The 19,084-nt window shown below is 33.9% G+C and overlaps 1 protein-coding gene and 1 pseudogene across 1 annotated transcript in view; one reads left to right on the forward strand and one right to left on the reverse strand.

Moving 5' to 3' along the window:
* LOC128227656 (calpain-D-like) overlaps nucleotides 1-19,084 on the reverse strand; it is a 62,256-nt pseudogene that overhangs the window by 41,579 nt on the left and 1,593 nt on the right.
* Nucleotides 1-19,084, forward strand: part of LOC128225848 (protein daughter of sevenless-like) — a 29,972-nt gene that overhangs the window by 473 nt on the left and 10,415 nt on the right. Inside the window, exon 2 of the mRNA XM_052935745.1 lies at nucleotides 389-415. Coding sequence (XP_052791705.1) covers nucleotides 389-415 — 27 coding nt within the window. The remainder of the gene's footprint in view (nucleotides 1-388; nucleotides 416-19,084) is intronic.

Raw genomic sequence — 19,084 nt, forward strand, 5'->3', positions numbered from 1 at the left:
ACTAGCTGCGTAACAGTCAGAAAAAGCTCAATGTTATGATTTAAATTTGTTTTTATGATTTTGGCAATTTAGTATTTGCAGAGCCTCATACAAGAAATTTAATTTACAGTGTGTTGTGACTTTTCAGTTATGCTGCCTTTTATCTTGATAGCCTCATCTCTATGATTATAATGATTGCATTTGCATATGCATCTTTATTTGTCCATTTCTTTTACTACAAAAAGCCATACTTCGCCATTGACATACCAGCCATACAAAATCAGATGCCTATCATATGCCCTGGGGGATTGCTCATGCATGCAGATGTAATTGTTCATTTAAGTGTATGTATTTATCTGATGTTCAATCCTGACCATGTCCTCGTTCATCCCTTGTTATGTTTCCACAGATCTCCAGTGACATCACACAAGCATCTGTAAGTTGCCAGTTTCATATTTGGCATAAGTTCCATTGGTGTTGTGGAGTTCTTACCTGTTTTCCTGTTTAACTTTATAATTGAAATGAACCTTGGTAACTGCCTTGTCCCTAACTGTAATATAACATGCATACAAATCAACAGCATGAAATACTGAAAATATTTCTATAGTTTGTCTTTAGTTTGCATCACTGATTCACTCAGTCAAAGTTCTTTTAAATGAGGTATTACAATAAGAGTAAGAAATCAATGCATTCATATATTTATTTCTATAGCGCGAGTTTTAAATGAAAAAGGTACAGTCTTGACATAAATTTTAATTGATCATAAACTCTGATAAGTATAGTTTAAGGAAATTCATGCACTGTTTTGCTCTTATAAATTTTTTGGTTTTATCTTTGATAACTTAAATTATAATCAACTCAAAAGCAGGTCGGACCATCCACTGGAGGAATGTCAACAACAGTAAATGCTAATCTGTCACTGTTTCATTTCTCTACAATCCAACAACTTCTAGCATGATTAAACTCTGAGTGTGATGACTAATGTTTGCAAATGAACTTAGCCTTTGAATGTTTTGGAACAATAAATAACATTGCTTTACGTAGCTCCACCAAATGTACCCAGTGAATTCGGAATCAAGTGCAACATACTTTTACACATTAAAAAAAACAACTACTACCATTAGCAATTGAGCGTAATCTTTACATATATCAATGTTGAATTTACTACTAAGGGGTGGACTCATACTATCGCAAAGGATCTTTATAAGTACAGCTTGCATTGGTTTTACATTAGCCGGCCAATTCAATGAAGCCTATAATTATGCTCTTTAGAGTGCAAAAAAGTATTTTGACCATGCAATATTTAGCTGATTGACATTAGTAGCTTTGCTAAGATTCTTTGCAAACATTAGTAATGTTACATATAGATTCAGCAAAATTTGAAATGCATGCTTTTCATTTAGGCATGATACAAACAACATTGCTCAATTTTCTCTCTCAGCATTTTGTATACCTAAAAAATCAGATCTTTTGTTGCATTGTGAGGCATGACATTCCAGACACATTTGTTTATCAAATGACTATAGATTTTGAAGGTTGGATTTATCTTTACTATTTTTGAAACCTTGAAGTAAATTTGGCAAAATTTCAAACATGTTACAGATTTTTTATGATACAGGGAGACTAACTGACCGACTGGCACGAGTCAAAACCATCTAATCTGCATTTTAATTTGAATGTGCATTTATATTTATACTTTATTTCACAGATTAGAATCTTTCATCAATGCTTATTTTAGTTATTTTTAACGTGGCAAATAGTACTGAATGATACGTTTAAAATTAAAAGCAATGTTCAAAGGCCTTTAAAATGCATCAAACCCAGCAGTTTAAAAGGGGGTTTAAATGTTCCCTGTGACCCTCACCTAACTTAAATCCCAACAAAAGCTCAACGTTTTACCTTTTACCCATTTGAAACTCGATCAAAGAAAATAAAATATTTTTGTTCCTGTTTTTGAATTTTAAAGCAATCATCTAAAGGAAGTTTTCTTAAATAATAAATAAGAAATCTTATCAGTATTTTAGGAAATAGCTCTTGCTCAGGGTTTGGGTAATTATTTGGTTCAAAGGTTAAAAGGATCCCTGTTGTAAATGTTACAAGCAATGCCAGCTGTCTCATGGGCTAGCTGTATTTCACCCATCACTGATACAAATATTTGAGTCCCTTATAGTTTATTTATCCAGATGTTTGTTTTTATTAATCAATGGTTATTTAAGCTTAATGTGATTGACTTTCACTCCAATTATTATACAGATTAACTTTATCTGGGCCTCACAAAGTGTGCTGCCTATTTGACTGTTTTTTAACCATTTTAGGAAGGAGGCCAGGAAAAATTGAGAAAAGCATCATTTTTTACTAAAGTTAGGAATTCAAGTTATGTCTAGAAATAAACAAGAATGTGATAAAATTTGTTTCTTTAAGAATAAACCAACTTTTCAATATGAAAGCGGTCTTGGGTTCAATTTTTTTATTGAAAAATTAACAATGAAATTACCTACATTCATATATGAGAAATTTATTTTTATGTTTGGGCCTAAATTATGTTTAAGCATATGGATATGGCTGAATTTCAGCACAAAATTTGTAAAAAAAACAACAACCACACTTGTGATCATGGAACTTGTGTATAATTTAAGAGTGAAAACTTTATACACAAATTTAATTAGGTATGAAAGGAAACCCAATTTCAACAAACTTTGCCTTTAATTATGCTTAGTTGTGAGCCATAACTTATGCTCACTGCTGCAGACGAACAAAGTGTGAGGAGAAGGGTTTAACAATTGTCTTTTTCTAGCTCGTCTGTGTTTCATAAGACAACAGTTGAAGTCCAGGTGCTGCACAATGCACATGTGCAGCAAGGCCAGTAACTCTTGCATTTATCATCTCTACGTCTCTTTTTGGATTGAAAAACAACACAGACTAGCTTGCCCGGTGACCCTATTATGTCTTTCAGTTGCTGTATTCGTTAAAATTTTCATAATTTTCCCCTTCATATTCCTTTGTCTACATGTTAAATCCTTTCTTATACAGAATTGGTTATTATTCGATTTGGTAATTTTTCTTTGTTTGATATAAAGAAATTGCCAACCACTTGGCGGTACTTTTATTAATATGTATCTAGCTCCTTGTAAGAATGATTAACAGTTTTAAGTGTTGTTCCTCATGTTGAAAGATAAGCAGGAAGTAATGAAATTCACAATATTATTGTCTCATATTATAAATGATGATTACATTGTGGTTTGTCCTTTTCTTGATTGTTTTGTTATCATGCGTTGTTACGCAAATAGATAATCAAGTCAGACATTTATAAATTCTTTGTCCTAAATATAGTTCAAGAAGGTCATAAACTAAAATGTAGTATTGGATTAGCAAATACAGTCTCCGAAGTTAATTTCTTTGCCAAAAGCATGAGACAAATAAGAAATTCAAGTAGATAAGTTAATCATAACCATGTCCACCAAATCTGGTAAGTAAGAATAAACAAAATATATTTTGGTAAATGAAAATGTATTTGGGATTGGGTGAAAATCTTGAATTATGACTGATTACCCATTAGTGATGGGCGGATTATCAGCAATGGTCAATAGTCGCCCCAACCTGAAAGTTAACAATCAGCAACAACGTTACCAGTATCGATTAATAAAAAAATGTTTGTTTTTTATTGTTTTGCTGATAATTAGATGTAAATGTGATTGTTGATGGTTGGGAAAAGGTTAAGATAACTCAACAATTCCTGGACATATGGTCATAAGACTTGACATGAAGGTTGGGCATGACCAGTAGATGACCCATATGGATTTTATGGTTCAAAGGTTAAGGTCACAGTGACCTTTAAAGGTAAATGGTTGCCAAAGCTTGTTCGAGTGATAACTCAACATTGCCTGACCCTATGGTAATCAAACTTGACATAGGGGCTGTTCCTGACCAGAAAATGACCCTATAGATTTTAAGGGTCAGCAGGTCGAAGGGCAAGGTCACTGTGACCTTAAATGCTAACAGGCTGTCCCATGGCCCTCAGACTTGACTTGGAAGTTGGCCTGACCAGTTGATGACCCTATTGATTTAAGGGGTCATTTGTCAAAGGTCAAGGTCGTGACCTTGAATGCAAACTACGCAATTCCTGGACCTATGGTCATGAAACTTGACATGAAGGTTGGGCCTGACAAATAATTGACCTCTATTGACTTTAGTGGTGATCATTTCAAAGGTCAAGGTCACAGTGACCTTGACTGTGAAAAGGTTGTCCTAGTGATGACTCTTCGATGCTTGCACCCATGGTCCTCAACCTTGACTTGGAGGTTGGGCCTGACCAGTAGATAATCTCTGATTTAAGTGGTCATTGGGTCAAAAGTCAAGTTCATGGTGACCTTCAAGGCAAAAAGCTTGTCTGTTTGAAAACTTGACAATGCCTGCACCCATGGCCCTCAAACTTAACATTTAGGTTGGGGTGACAGGTAGATGACCTCTATGGATTTTGAGTTCATAGAGTCAAAGGTTAAGGTAACAACTCATATAGGTCATTAGAATTTACATCATAATTTACTTTTTCCCTGCTGCTTAGAGAATTTATGTTTATCTGCAAATATCAGTCATCATCTGAACATGATTAAAAACTGTACCTACTATCCTCATACTTTGAAAAGTCATAATTAAGCTGACTTAAAGGAATCCAATGCCAATGACAAATCAGCTGTCATTTCAGTCCATGCATTCCTGACAGCAATTTGGCACTCAGGGGAGCATAATGTTTGACAAACGTCTCTTGTTTAATTTGATTTTTAATTGTGATTTAATTTACCTGCACTTCCTCACTAGATACGAAATGATACAAAAAGTTTAGTTTAAATTTCTGATAATCTTCAATTATTTTGATTAATTAGTTGATCTGTCAGTCTGTTTAATCCATAATGCAAATCCGGCGATTGCCCATCGCTAATACTCTTTTGGATAGTAATTTACAATTAAGGTTGAAGGAATGGGTTAGTGCTTTCCAAAATGGATATTTACTGTTACTTCTGTGTGCAAACATGCTTGTTATTTGAACAATGCACAATTGCAATGCCATTATGCACCACGAGACTGTCAGTTTGTACCACCTTAATGGCAGCGTTGGGCATCATTCTAGTAAACATAATTTAAAGCTGTGAATTAGCTTGGTCGATCTAGGCCAATACAAGCTGAACATGTCCGGACGCTTTGTGAGGTTATAAGCCTGCCTCTTCAGTTGGTAGTTCCACGTGATGCATGAAAGTATACAACAAGAAAGACCATTGATGCAAAGCATCAAAGGGCGCCGTTTAATAGTTTATGCATTTGTTATATGTTGAAAAACAAGGAATGTCAAGGCCAACAAGCATATTTCAATGCATCGAACCGCATCCATGAAATTCTCAAAATATTTGTAGTATTCTGCTTAACAACATAGGCTAAAGCATTGCAATTGAAGAGTTTCAAGTTGAACATTTCATTAGGGGTGTGGTACATTAATGAACACAACAGAATTAGGGTGCTTGTGCACTGTACTTTTTGTCATAGCCACCTATCCATATCCAAAGTTTTATTTCAATACCATGAATATTTTGAAAGTAATGCTGGTCAAAAAAGAGGCAAAGGGCAATAATTCTGTAATTAGCTGAAATTCAGCTATAGTCATTGTGCACTGCACTTCCTCTTGTTGTGCTTTACCATTGAATAATGTTTAATGAAATTCCAAAAAGTAGTTTTCTTGTTATGCTACGGACAGGAAAAGGAACAAAGGGAATAACTCTTGCAATTCGCTGAAATAGAGTTATTGTTCTTGTACACTGCAGTTCTAATCATTTAGGGGGAGGGGGCAAAGTCACCATGCTGGAATGACAACTTGAAGAAAGAATAATTTTCCTGATTATATGGGGAATTCATCATGAAGAAGTGACATGAAATAACAATTTTTGTAGTACTTTAATAAACATTATCATTTCGTATGAAAGTTACAAACATAAATAGAACATAATTATTGAACTGTTATATAAAAAGAGAACATTGTTTACTAAATGAAATGCATTTATAACATAACATGCCTTGTTTTTAGCTGTTTAATAATACTAAAATGTATGAAATTGGACAAATTGCATAAAAAACTGGTCAATGGAGTTATAATGTTAACTTCTCCTTTACATGGTAAAGAAGAGTTGAAAATGGATGTTTTTAGTTGATAGTGATATTAACACAAAAACAGCATGTGTCTTATTGGACAATGGCAAATTTTTCAAATATGATAAAAATAACGCATACAAACTGAATATGTATCAGACTATGCATGAAAGAAATAATACTGTTTCTATTTTTCACAAAGGTTTTGAAATACAGCAATGCACATACAAGCATAAATAGGCCAAATATGCACAAAATAATAGTAAACAATGTGTGAAAGTGATACTGAACACTTAAAATAATTTCTTTGTGCATTAAATGAATATATACCAGAAAAGCAATACTAAATCAAGTCCAAAATGTATAATAACATGAGAACACCCCTTTATGAATATCTTCATAACAAATCAGAGTACATGTAAACAATAATCATTTATATAATTAGTATCAAATGTGTCTACTTTAAAGTGTGTTTTCATTTGCATTAAATTAATATATACCAGAAAAGCAATTATAAAAATCCTTAAATGTATAAGAAACTGAAGACAAAAACGAATAACACCCATTTGTGAATATCTCCAAAACAAATCAGAGGTCACCTAAACAATAATCATTCATACAATTAGTATCAAATGTGTCTAGTTTTTGTGTGTCTGTTCATTATCTTTAAATGAGCATCTTTAAAGTGAAACTCTTATTTGAAATCAATACATATAACAGGGCTTCCATTTAGATTTTGAAACTGGAAGTATAAACTTCCTGTCCATCAATTTTGGAAGTTCCAAGCGTTCTACTTTGGTGGTTTTCTTCAAAATTATGGAAGTTTTTGTACTTCCTAGAAATCAATTTTGAAAGTTTTAACCCATTTCTAAGGAGTAATATTCTTCCAAACTTCCTTTAATGGAAGCCCTGCATATAATTGTATTTATAACACACATCAAATTGACTGATAAAACAATAACTACTTACTAAATAATGCATTTACTGAAATATTGTTTACTGATTTATAACAAGCTTGTGACCCTGTTTATAATAGCAGAAGGCATGACAAATATTAAATGATTGGTGATTGCTAAAAGATTTACTGTGGTCTACTATAGTATCACAAGGCAGAAATACCATGTTTTATGTTCATTCTTATTAGCAAATTGAACTTAAAATCCTTCATTAGAAACATTGTTGTTGACATCTATCAACCCATTTTGAAAAATCAAAACAATAATAAGTGATAAGTCTTGTTTGGGAGTAAGAGTGCATCTTTAAAAATAGTGTGTGTTTTTTTCACTTTATATGAAATATGTACCAATTCAATTTGACAAATGAGACAAAAAATTTAAGTTAGGAAATAGAAGTACCGTATTATATCATGTATAGGACGCTAGCATAGATAGGACGCAGGCAAAAAAATAGTTGAGAAAACGGGTAAAAAAACCTTAATATATAAGATAGGACGCAGCGGAAAAATGTCAAAAACGGAGCCGAATTGAGGTTGGTAAAGTATTTATAACATATAATGAAGTAAAAAAACAAACAAAAAATTGTATATAAGGCATATTTCAATAACTGTCTTGTGTATTTCGATAATTAGCATTGTATTTTGGTAATTTGGCGTACACAACAATGATATATGTCTTGACATTTTGAGAACATTCACCCATATTATAAGACTTATACAAATGCCGTAATAGTCCCGACTGACAATCAACCGTTGCAACCGTTGCAATAGTCTCGACATGCCTTCTTAATGACAGTCAACCGTTGCAACCGTTGCAATCGCAACACAACTGTGTATTGTCAAAACTGATGATTGTTTTGATAAGGCTTGTCGCTGTGCGGATTAAAGCATGTCGGCATAATTAATGCGTGTTGGTAATTAGCCTTGCCAGCGAAAGGCACATCGGGTCAAGTGCGAACAAACAACCATAAGGTATTACCATCGCAATAGTTTGTTCTATTGATGTTTTTTTAATGACAGACAGCAGGTGTTTTTCACACCTTCGCACATTTGAAAAGATTTGATAGTGACAATAATGATACTTTGCGTTATGCACATTCCTTTATTAATTTTTTAAAACAGTAACATACAACAAAATGTTATGTAAAATATCGAAACATTAAAATCATGAACAACGATTAATTGATATTTACCTCCTTTCCCGATTTTCCGTTGCCGTTATAACTCAATCCAGTTAAAGTGCTGACTCACATTGAGTTTTTGTGAGTAGCGTCCCTTTTATAAAAAAGTAAACACTCATGTTTTTTTTTCAATTTATTTCTCAAATCATTTTAAAGTAAACATTCAATATATTTCTGAGTGTGTTAACTTGCGTGATTTTACCTTATGTTAGTTGTTCTCTTCGGTGACGCAGTACAGATACTTACTATTACGCGTTCTTCCCCGGTCCGATATTTTCGACCTGAAATGGACTTGGAAAAAACCCAGATGAAATTCTAATAGCATAGAAAGGACGCAGGCAATTTTTAAATCAAGAATTGGGGGTAAAAAAGTGCGTCCTATGCATGATATAATACGGTAGTAATTGTACATAATACAAAACAACAAAAAAATTGACAAAGCTCAATATAACAGGAAATCTATATGAAAACAAAAATCATTAAAGGCCATAATTATTTAAACTAAATTAAGGTATTTAAGTAATACACACTTAATAAAAGCTTTCACCGACAACATAGTTATTATCAAGGTACACTATGGGACTTTTATCCAAATTTTGAAGATATTTTACCGTGAATTAAAAAAGTTATTTAAGTTTCATTACACCCAACCCCAAACTCCAAGGGCTACAAAGAGCGACAAGTAAATATTTTGTCTATATTTGATTTTGTTTCACATTATCAGAGCTTATGAAATAAACACAACAGTTTCTGGTGAAATAAACTTCAGTTAACAGAAAACATAAGTTCAACCGAACAGCATTATTGATACACATGCAAAAAAATCATTTTGATTGATCTTGTGAGTCTTCTGAACAGAGCAGTATTTCGATGTTTGAAAATATAAAGCATTTTATAAATTCATAAAAAATAATTAATAATAAGACAACCTGCTGAAATCATTTTAAATATTTTCTATGATGTCTAATGAACAATTTAAAAGACAATTTATGATAGTTTACCATTCAATTTTGAAGAAAATATACATAATGTCATGTAACCATACATTTTTATAGCTAATAAAATGCTTAAAAATCAACCCTTGTAAAAATTGATAAAGCTTTATTGGACTTATTCATAAAATGTAATCATTCAAATAAATGAATTTTACGTATGATACTAACTCAGAATTCAGATTTAAAAACAATGAATGTACATTCAAATTAAAATATGTAAAGAAACAAGAACACTATGTACATGTAGGCGGTAATGCCCCTCCAAAAATGTCAGAGTGAAAGTTCTCAACTAATTTGTCTTTTTAATATTATAACATGTAAACAGTCTCTGTAGGTAATCGATGTCTATTTGTTTTATTTTGTCAATGGTATTCTTACATTTAGAATTTTTCACAATAAGTCTTACTCTTCAACATTTGAAGTTTGGTCTTTCCATGCTTTGTACTTGTAGTGTGTGCACAGATGATAATTACTCAATGCTGAGTCAATGCTGATTTGGTTTTTATGCCCCTTCAGGTTCTTTACCCATCTAGAATTTAGTGCTGTAAAGGAAAAAAATGTACTTTAAAAGCCTTTCTAACTTATTAGTATAGATAATAATACTGCCATACATATACAAAAGAAAATATAAACAGTTTAATATTTCTCGACATTATTTAAAAAAACAACAACAAGCTGATACATACATGTAGATAATATATAAAGAAAATTACTAAATTTATCAATAAAATTCATCATCATCATCATATCATCATCATCATCATCATCATCATCATCATCACCATCATCACCATCATCACCACCACCACCACCACCACTTGATTATTGAATACAGTGAGTTTATAAAACAACAAACACCAACTCAAATATGTTTTTATGAAATACTCACATCATCTCTATCAGATGTGACTGCCTTGTGGATGACATGGATGTCAAATCTGTCTCAATGATCCAACATAATATTTAATGCAGGCTGGAATTCTTCATAACCCCAATTTGTTGACTTAGTAATATTCAGTCATTTTCCTACCTGAAAGAAATTAGACTTCTGATTATCAACCGGCAGAAACTACAACTGTGAAAGACAAATGCACTGTATCAATTATACATTCTGCACTAATATCCGTTTTAGCCAAGAGTAAGTTGGTAAGCACAAATGTGTAGTTGTTGTGCATATGGTTGATAATGATTCACAACAGTACGGGGTTTTAACGAGACCTACACCAAGCAAATGAATGTCGCTAGTGTCAAAGCTGTCGTGGCTTCCAGCCCGAAACCATGTCGTCTTTTCTTACAGGTTTATTTTGAAAATATGCAGTTTGTAAACAAATAATGGGTATGTTCATGTATTATGGTATGTTAAAAATAGGTCACATACCAAAACACATCATTTTTAAACAAAATTTAAGTCTAATATTTTTCTAAGATAAAACAATCAAATAAAAGATACAATAAAAGATTACATACTCATATCATATACATAAATAATGTGCATAAGTACATTTAAAAATATGAAACATGTACATAATGCACCAGTCAATTGTAACCATGGCCCCCAGGTCCGGGGTTATGCCGGGGATAGCCGGGGAAACGGGCTGTGTTTTTACCTTTCAGGTGGCCCTGCAGTGCCGGGTGAATGCGGTGGTTTTGTCTTCGAGCAAAATATAGCGGGGAATATGCCTTACTAGGCTCCCTGGGTGCGGGGGCATATGGCAGGGATTTGACCATCAGTTCGTCCTGCAGGACGAGGATTTTACCTGGGGTTGGCTGGACCGAAAGTCAAAGTCCGGCTATTCCCCTGACCTGGGGGGGGGGGGCGTGGTTACAATTGACTGGTGCATAAGTAGATGTAACATGTATATTAATAATAATATATAATTATAGTACATGTATGTAAAAATATTAACACGCTGTCTTAACATTTAGCAAATAAAAATGATTTAAGAATTCCAAAGATAAATTAAAAAACAAACATTTTTGAACACATCAACGTACAAAACTACTCAAAGATACTTACATACATAGCCCTTTGATACGAATATCCCAGTTCCATGCCGATTGTTGACATTCGTTTTTTCGACAGAAAATCTTCTCTTAGCGTATAATTCACTTATAATCCATGTTTTACTGTAATGACTCAAATTGTTAGATGTATCGTAATCAACTGTCAGTGCACTTTTAGAGTTTACTTATTTTAAACGTATATTCATGATAAAATCATCACCCGAGTTTCCAACTACTACGATGTAGAAATTCCATATTGACCTATGAATAGCGGGGAAATACCTTCTGGTTCTAAAAATAGCAACATCCGGTATGTGTTACAACTCGGGGACAATCGTAATAAAATTTTACTAATGTCACCTTCAACACATTAACAAATAAAGTTAGGTGAACATTTAATTCCAATATCGATTAGATTAAAGAAAAAAGATTACCTCATGGTTTATCAATGCAGTAAACATAACAAAACAACATAAAACATAATTATTCCCATTCACATAATTACCGGTCCACACATTTTACATTTCCGGCACATGATATTTAAGATATTTCAGGTAACCAATCGGAAAACGTAAACGAATCGGGAACAGTTATTAAACTTATTTGTCGTTCTTCTGAAATAATGTTTTGAAGATAAATTGAAGACTATTATTCAACCATAAAAATCATTTTTAACACCATGCAATCGCCACCCATTTGCATTTTTTAATCATTATAAAATAACAGTAAAACCCAACTGTCAACCAACTTAAAAACCGCTCCTACCACTAACTAAAATAAATTCCCATTCCATAATAGGCGCGCACTCAGTGCGGCGCCAATAAATAATCACAGATGCAGTAGACCTTTTTTCTATTAGTTCTGAAGACCATAGACGACAGGCAATAGATATCATGCACTTGATTGGCAAAAGAGATGATCTTTCAATGCTTCAAAACCTTGAAATGCATAGTTCAACAGTTAATATGACTCGCTCATGGTTTGTAAAATTCACTTTTTTAAAATTATGAAAAAAAGTGTGGCAAATCAGGAGTGTTAAAACAAAAATACCCAAACTGGAACCTTCAGTAAAGATTGATATTTGCTCAAGTATCGTCTTTGAAGACCACAATTTTCATTAGCGTTTATAATGCGATTGAAAATCAATTACGTATGTGGTGTTGCGTGATTGGTTGATTGACATTTTCGCGTGATGTTATCAATGTTTCCTTAACAGGTCAACATATCCACTACTTTTGTTAAAGTCCCGGTGGCTGTGTGAACTAGCAGCTGTTTCCTATTTTTTTCTTGACTTTACCAGCGTGGGTTTGAACCCCACTTACACCAAAATACTCTTTATGCTATACCTGTATTTTTTTCTGCAATTTCGATATCATAGATTAAAATAATGATAAAATAAGTCTTTTCAGATGCATAGCCTGGAAAACTAATTTTGGTCCAAAGACATGAGCGAGTCACTTTAAAACGTAATAAAGGAATTAGTAGCACAAAATCAAAATAAGATGAAACCAGGACAGAAATGTTTTGTTGGATTATAAATCAGACAAAATTCGTGATACATTGATTATTGAATCAAATGGATAGACATAATGAAAAGCGTATGTATATACAAAGTGTTTAAAAGAAGGAAATTAATTATTATGTTTACTTCTCATTTGTCCTTCACATTTCAAAATTCACTGTCCATACTTAAAATATTCAATCAATAAAAAAGAAATAGATTAAATAATAAATATATATTTGTTTCTATATATAAAGCAGCATATGAAAAAAGTACTATGCCCAACTTTCAAGGTCACATGATATTACACATGATGATATGTTTATGTTTTTTTTAGTAAAATAATAAAGCTCAATGAAAATTAATTATTAATGAACATAATCTATCCAATCCATCAGACCCATCCAATGATAATTGGTTTATATTCGATCAGCGCACAATCACCTTAATAATGATACATGTATCGAACTGAATTAAGTATATAGAAATAGTTTTTATTCCTAAAATTTCTGTTTTTGCAGTAATTAGGATGATTACACCGGAGTTACCAAGGTTCAGGAAATCTTTCCCAATTTTTATTTTATTTGCAGGATTTGCAACCTTGGAAGGGTTGTCATCCATATTGCTTTTACTTTTGTAAACCATTCAGTCATACTGGAGTTGTCATTCTTTACATTTTGTACCTTTCATGATTATCATTATTACTTTGATTATATTTTGATATTTCTTTTCATCGTAAAAGAAATTTACAGTTCTTTTCTTAATCAAAGTTTTTATTAAGATATTATACCGGAAAGGTAAGTGATTTATTTTCAATGATTGAGATAACGATGGCTTCTGGTAGCAACGTTTTTTTTGGTAGTTTGATCGCACATGGTTTCCTTAAAAAATGCGGAAGTTACAATTTCTAAATTTACAATCTTTTTTAAACATTTTGATCTAATGATATAACACCATTTTCTCATTGGACTATTTATTCCGCATCTTCCAGTAAGATGCAGCTCCCCTTTATAAATTTAGTAATGTAATGCACCAGTCAATTGTAACCACGGCCCCCCCCCAGGTATGGGGTATACCGGGAATAGCTGGGGAAATGGGCCTTGATTTTACCTTCCAGGTGGCCCCGCAGTACTGGGTGAATGCGGTGATTTTGTCTTCACGCCAAATATGCCAAATATACGGGGAATGGGCCTTATCTAGAGTCCCTTGGGTGCAGGGGCATTTGGTGGGGGTTTCACAAGCAGTTCGTCCCCGCAGGGGGGACTTTGCCCGGGCTTGGCTGGACCGAAAGTCAAAGTCCCCGCCATTCCCCGGACCTGGGGGGGCATGGTTACAATTGACTGGTGCAAAAAAATATTCCGAATCCGAAAAAAAATGCAGCTTCGGCAATTTAAAGTGGGGCCATCGCTATGCTTTAGACATGCTGTTGTCATCACCATTGAATATTTCTTATATTTTTCTATCTTTCTTGACTTGCAGGTATATTATTATCAATTTGATTTGCTCAAATGTTTAATTCTAATCTCACAAGGGAACTTTGTGAGGTAAATGTTTTGTACCATATGTTGTTAAAGACAATTTTCAATAACTCTAGCGTATGATATAAGTAAAGAATGTTGCAATTTATCCATACGCTAGTTATTCAGATCAGCCTACATATTGCCATTTCAATATGGGAGTTTATCAATATAATTACAATCAATTTCTATTAAATATACACTTTGCCATTTGGATTCCTAAAGTTCACCCATAGGAGGTCATCTTCCGGAATGCTTTATGCTTTATATCTGTCACTGAGATTATATAAAATTCAGCTGATCGGATTGCAAAATTGTTTCGGAGATTAAATACTAAACATGTATCATCTGCATTACTCAGATGCCTTAATTAAAAGTCACTTGGAAGTGAGCAGAGGACTTAAATAAGAACAAAATTAATTTCTGTGTGCTGTAGCTAGCTAGGTTTGTTATGATTAAAAAAGGTATTACTTTGGTGTCATTTATGTTCTATTTAGAAAAAAACAAACTCCAAATGAGGTTGTCAATTGTACATAAATTCTTATCAACTGAGCTATGAATAGCAATTTTGGAACCTCATTCAGAACATACGTAAATGGCCTATTAAAAGTGCATGCTGTAAAAGATGCGCTGGTGGTCTTTTGGGGTTCCCTGATTTTGTGACATGAACAATGATTATTTTGACTCTTAACTTCAAAAATATGCGTAATGTTCTGATAAAAAGCATTATATCGGCTGCCCATTCCGAGCATCTGCTTAGGAAGCATAAACAGTTAAACCATACCCTATTGTGTATGCTTACAGGTATGATACAAATCACATGATAAGGAATAGGTGACATGTGATGCATTGTCGGTCAGAATAAAAGGCGACAACTATATTGTGTAAACAGCTACGATGCAGCTCATACTTATCGCTCTGTAGTTGGTGGTATTTCATATTTTTAGCTCCACTGGCCGAAGGCCATGGAGCTTATGTCGTCACAGATTGTCCGTCGTGAGTGCGTGCGTGCGTGCGTAAACTTTTACTTTAAACTGATAAGCGGATTTTGACAAAACTTCACAGGAATGTTCCTTTGGTGGTCCTTTACCAAAATTGCTCAAATGGTTCCGGTCCATTGCACAATATGGCCGCCAGAGCTAAAAATAGCAAAATCTTTAAACGAAATCTCCTCTGAAACGGTTCGGCAGATTTTGATGAAACTTGACAGTAATGTTCCTTGGGTGGTCCTTTATTAAAATTGCTCAAATGGTTCTGGTCCATTGCACAATATGGCCGCCACAGCTAAAAATAGCAAAATCTTTAAACGACATCTCCTCTGAAACGGATAGGCAGATTTTGATGAAACTTGACAGAATTGTTCCTTGGGTGGTCCTTTATCAAATTTGCTTCAATGGTTTCGGTCCACTGCACAAGATGGCCCCCAGAGGTAAAAATAGAAAAACCTTTAAACGACTTCTCCTCAGAAACCGATGATCGTATTGCAATGAAACTTGACAGTAATGTTCCTTGGGTGGTCCTTTATTAAAATTGCTCAAATGGTTCTGGTCCATTGCACAATATGGCCGCCACAGCTAAAAATAGCAAAATCTTTAAACGACATCTCCTCTGAAACGGATAGGCAGATTTTGATGAAACTTGACAGAATTGTTCCTTGGGTGGTCCTTAACCAAAATTGCTCAAATGGTTCCGGTCCGCTGCACAACATGGCTGCCAGGGCAAAAAATAGAAAAACCTTTAAAGAACATCTTCTCAGAAACCGATGATCAGATTTTGATGAAACTTAACAGAAATGTTCCTTGGATGGTCCTTTATCAAATTTGCTTCAATGGTTTCGGTCCACTGCACAAGATGGCCCCCAGAGGTAAAAATAGAAAAACCTTTAAACGACTTCTCCTCAGAAACCGATGATCGTATTGCAATGAAACTTGACAGTAATGTTCCTTGGGTGGTCCTTTATTAAAATTGCTCAAATGGTTCTGGTCCATTGCACAATATGGCCGCCACAGCTAAAAATAGCAAAATCTTTAAACGACATCTCCTCTGAAACGGATAGGCAGATTTTGATGAAACTTGACAGAATTGTTCCTTGGGTGGTCCTTAACCAAAATTGCTCAAATGGTTCCGGTCCGCTGCACAACATGGCTGCCAGGGCAAAAAAATAGAAAAACCTTTAAAGAACATCTTCTCAGAAACCGATGATCAGATTTTGATGAAACTTGACAGAAATGTTCCTTGGGTGGTCATTAACCAAAATTTGTTAAATGGTTCCAGTCCACTGCACACCATGGCTGCCAGAGCTAGAAAATAAAAAAACTTTATACGACTTGTCGTCGAAACCGATGACCTTTTTTCGATAAAACTTGACAGAAATGTTTGTTTGGTGCTCCTTTACTCAAATTGCCCAAATCATTTCGGTCCACTGCACAACATGGCAGCCAGAGCTATTAAAGTAAAAATTTTTAAATAACTTCTCCTCAAAAATTGATGATTGTATTTCTATGAAACTTGACGAAAATGTTCGTTAGGTGGTCTTTGCTTGAACCTTTTGGCCAGTGGAGCACAGGCACTGATGTGCCTCTTGTTGAATGTTTACATGACAACAGTAATCAGAGTGTTAAAGAGTGTGTGAAGGACAAACAAGGTGTGTTTTTCTACCTTTTTTAACTGGCTTAGCCACATTGGAAAAAAATTATATTTAAAAAAATGGAAAAAACGCCATTTTCTGTCACTGAAATTAATCCACTGTGGTCAAAATTGGTCTGAACTGACAATTAGGCAGAATTAAGCAGCATTTAGCCAATGTTCTTTCATGCTCTCTGAGTGAATTTGTTATTCTATATAATTATATAATTTTCACTTATATATAATTTTATAATAATCCACATATATATATAAACCCCAATAATATTCATATATATAACTCTTATACAAATAAAATTCCATCAGTTTTCACCCAATTATTATACAGGAACTACAATGATTTTAATTATGGTTTTAATTATGCCTCTATTAATTCGCAGGATCTAAAATAAATAAGGAAGTAAAGAAACTATTTTTTATGAAGAGCAAGTCAGACAACTGTATACTCCCTGAGTGTGTGAATTTCTTGAGTTGTCCCCCTTATAACCTCTCTACAATGCAGTGCCTTTTTATAAAGTTGGAAAAAACAATCACTCCTTTTCCATTAACATTTTTCTGAGGGTATAGTTCACAGTTTAAACCATCTTTATCCATAAATGGTTAGGTTGTTGGTGTGTTTTTTGCCCAATAGAAGGAAAATAAACTAAATATTGTCCGCAAAGCCAATGATGGGGTTTAGGTTCAAAAGTGGGGTACCCCCGTCTGCCTTTTGAATTTTTTAAAGCTTGAAAACTTTAAGTGGGGATCTCGAGTGCTATCTTTACACATAAAAAATATTTCAAGAATATTCTTTGTGAGCTCAAGTTTCCTTTTCCATAAAACCGTGATAACAAAACTTGACATTTTCACCCAGCCTTGTCTCTAGTAAACTTACATTTTTGTTCACAATTACAGTATTTATAACGGTTGCAGCTTCTCCTTGTGTTCATTGTTAGATATTTTAAGTGTACCAGTTGATGTTGCTGCCACTGGGGGTCTTGCATTGCCGAAATTTGTGCGCCAGAGTTCTTCAATTGCCAAAAACTGTGCTTTCAGCTTGTTACGACTCTAGTCACCGAAATTCAAGCAGCTGCAGTCTTTGCTACTGCCCTTTCCCCGAAAAATTGTGTGCCAGTCAATCTTGTCACTTTTTCAATCAGCATAATTGTGGGCCATTGGTGTAAGTTTTACTGCTCTTATTGCTGATAATTGTGGACTGTCATCATTTTTACATGATCCCCCTCACAGAAAACTGCTCCAATAGGTGTTGATACATATGTTCTTGATGCATTATGTTAATATGATATATGTTGAAAAATAAATGAGAAAAAAACAACATGTGCCATCAATTGCAATTTCTGTCATCTGATATATCTTTTGTTTTTATAAATTGATGCATAATAATTTATATCTGCAACAAACCTTTGCAAATATCAGGAGATCATGAGATGATCTAATTGAATTTTCAAACCTAAAGCATTAAATGATAGTTGTATTTTGAGTGTTACAGAATTCCAAAATATTCCAATAAACTGTAGCTCTAAGTGTGATTAAGGGATAGTATGCTGCAGCTGTGGTTCAAGTAGCAATATACTGTAGCTGTAAGTGTGATTCAGATAACAATATGCTGTATAAGTTCAGTGTCATTCAAGTCCCAATATGCTGTAGCGGTGAGTGTGATTAAGATGATAATATGTGGTATACTTAAGTGTAATTCTGGTGATAATATTCTGCATATGTAAGTGTGATTTAGGTGACAGTTGACAATTGTGTGAGTTTGATTCAGGTGGCAATACACTGCTCGGGTGACAATATGATATACATGTAAATGTGTTTCAGGTAATGTGCTGCAGATGTAGAAGTGTGATTCTGGTGACAATATGCTGTAGGTATGAGTGTGATACACATGGCAATATGCCTTGAGTGTGAATCTGGTGACAATATGTTGCAGATGGAAGTGTGATTCAGGTGCCAATATGCTGCAGATGTATTAATGTGATTCAGGTGACAATATGTGGTAGATGTAAGTGTGATTCGGGTGACAATATGCTGTAGATGTAAGTGTGACTCGTGTGATGACATGCTGCAAACGTATTGGTGTGATACAGGTGGCAATATACTGCAGATTTAAGTGTGATTCAGGTGAAAATATGTTGCATATGTAAGTGTGATTCAGGTGACAATATGTGGTAGATGTA

The sequence above is a fragment of the Mya arenaria genome, chromosome 3, assembly GCF_026914265.1.
Source record: "Mya arenaria isolate MELC-2E11 chromosome 3, ASM2691426v1".
Lineage (NCBI taxonomy): Eukaryota > Metazoa > Mollusca > Bivalvia > Myida > Myidae > Mya > Mya arenaria.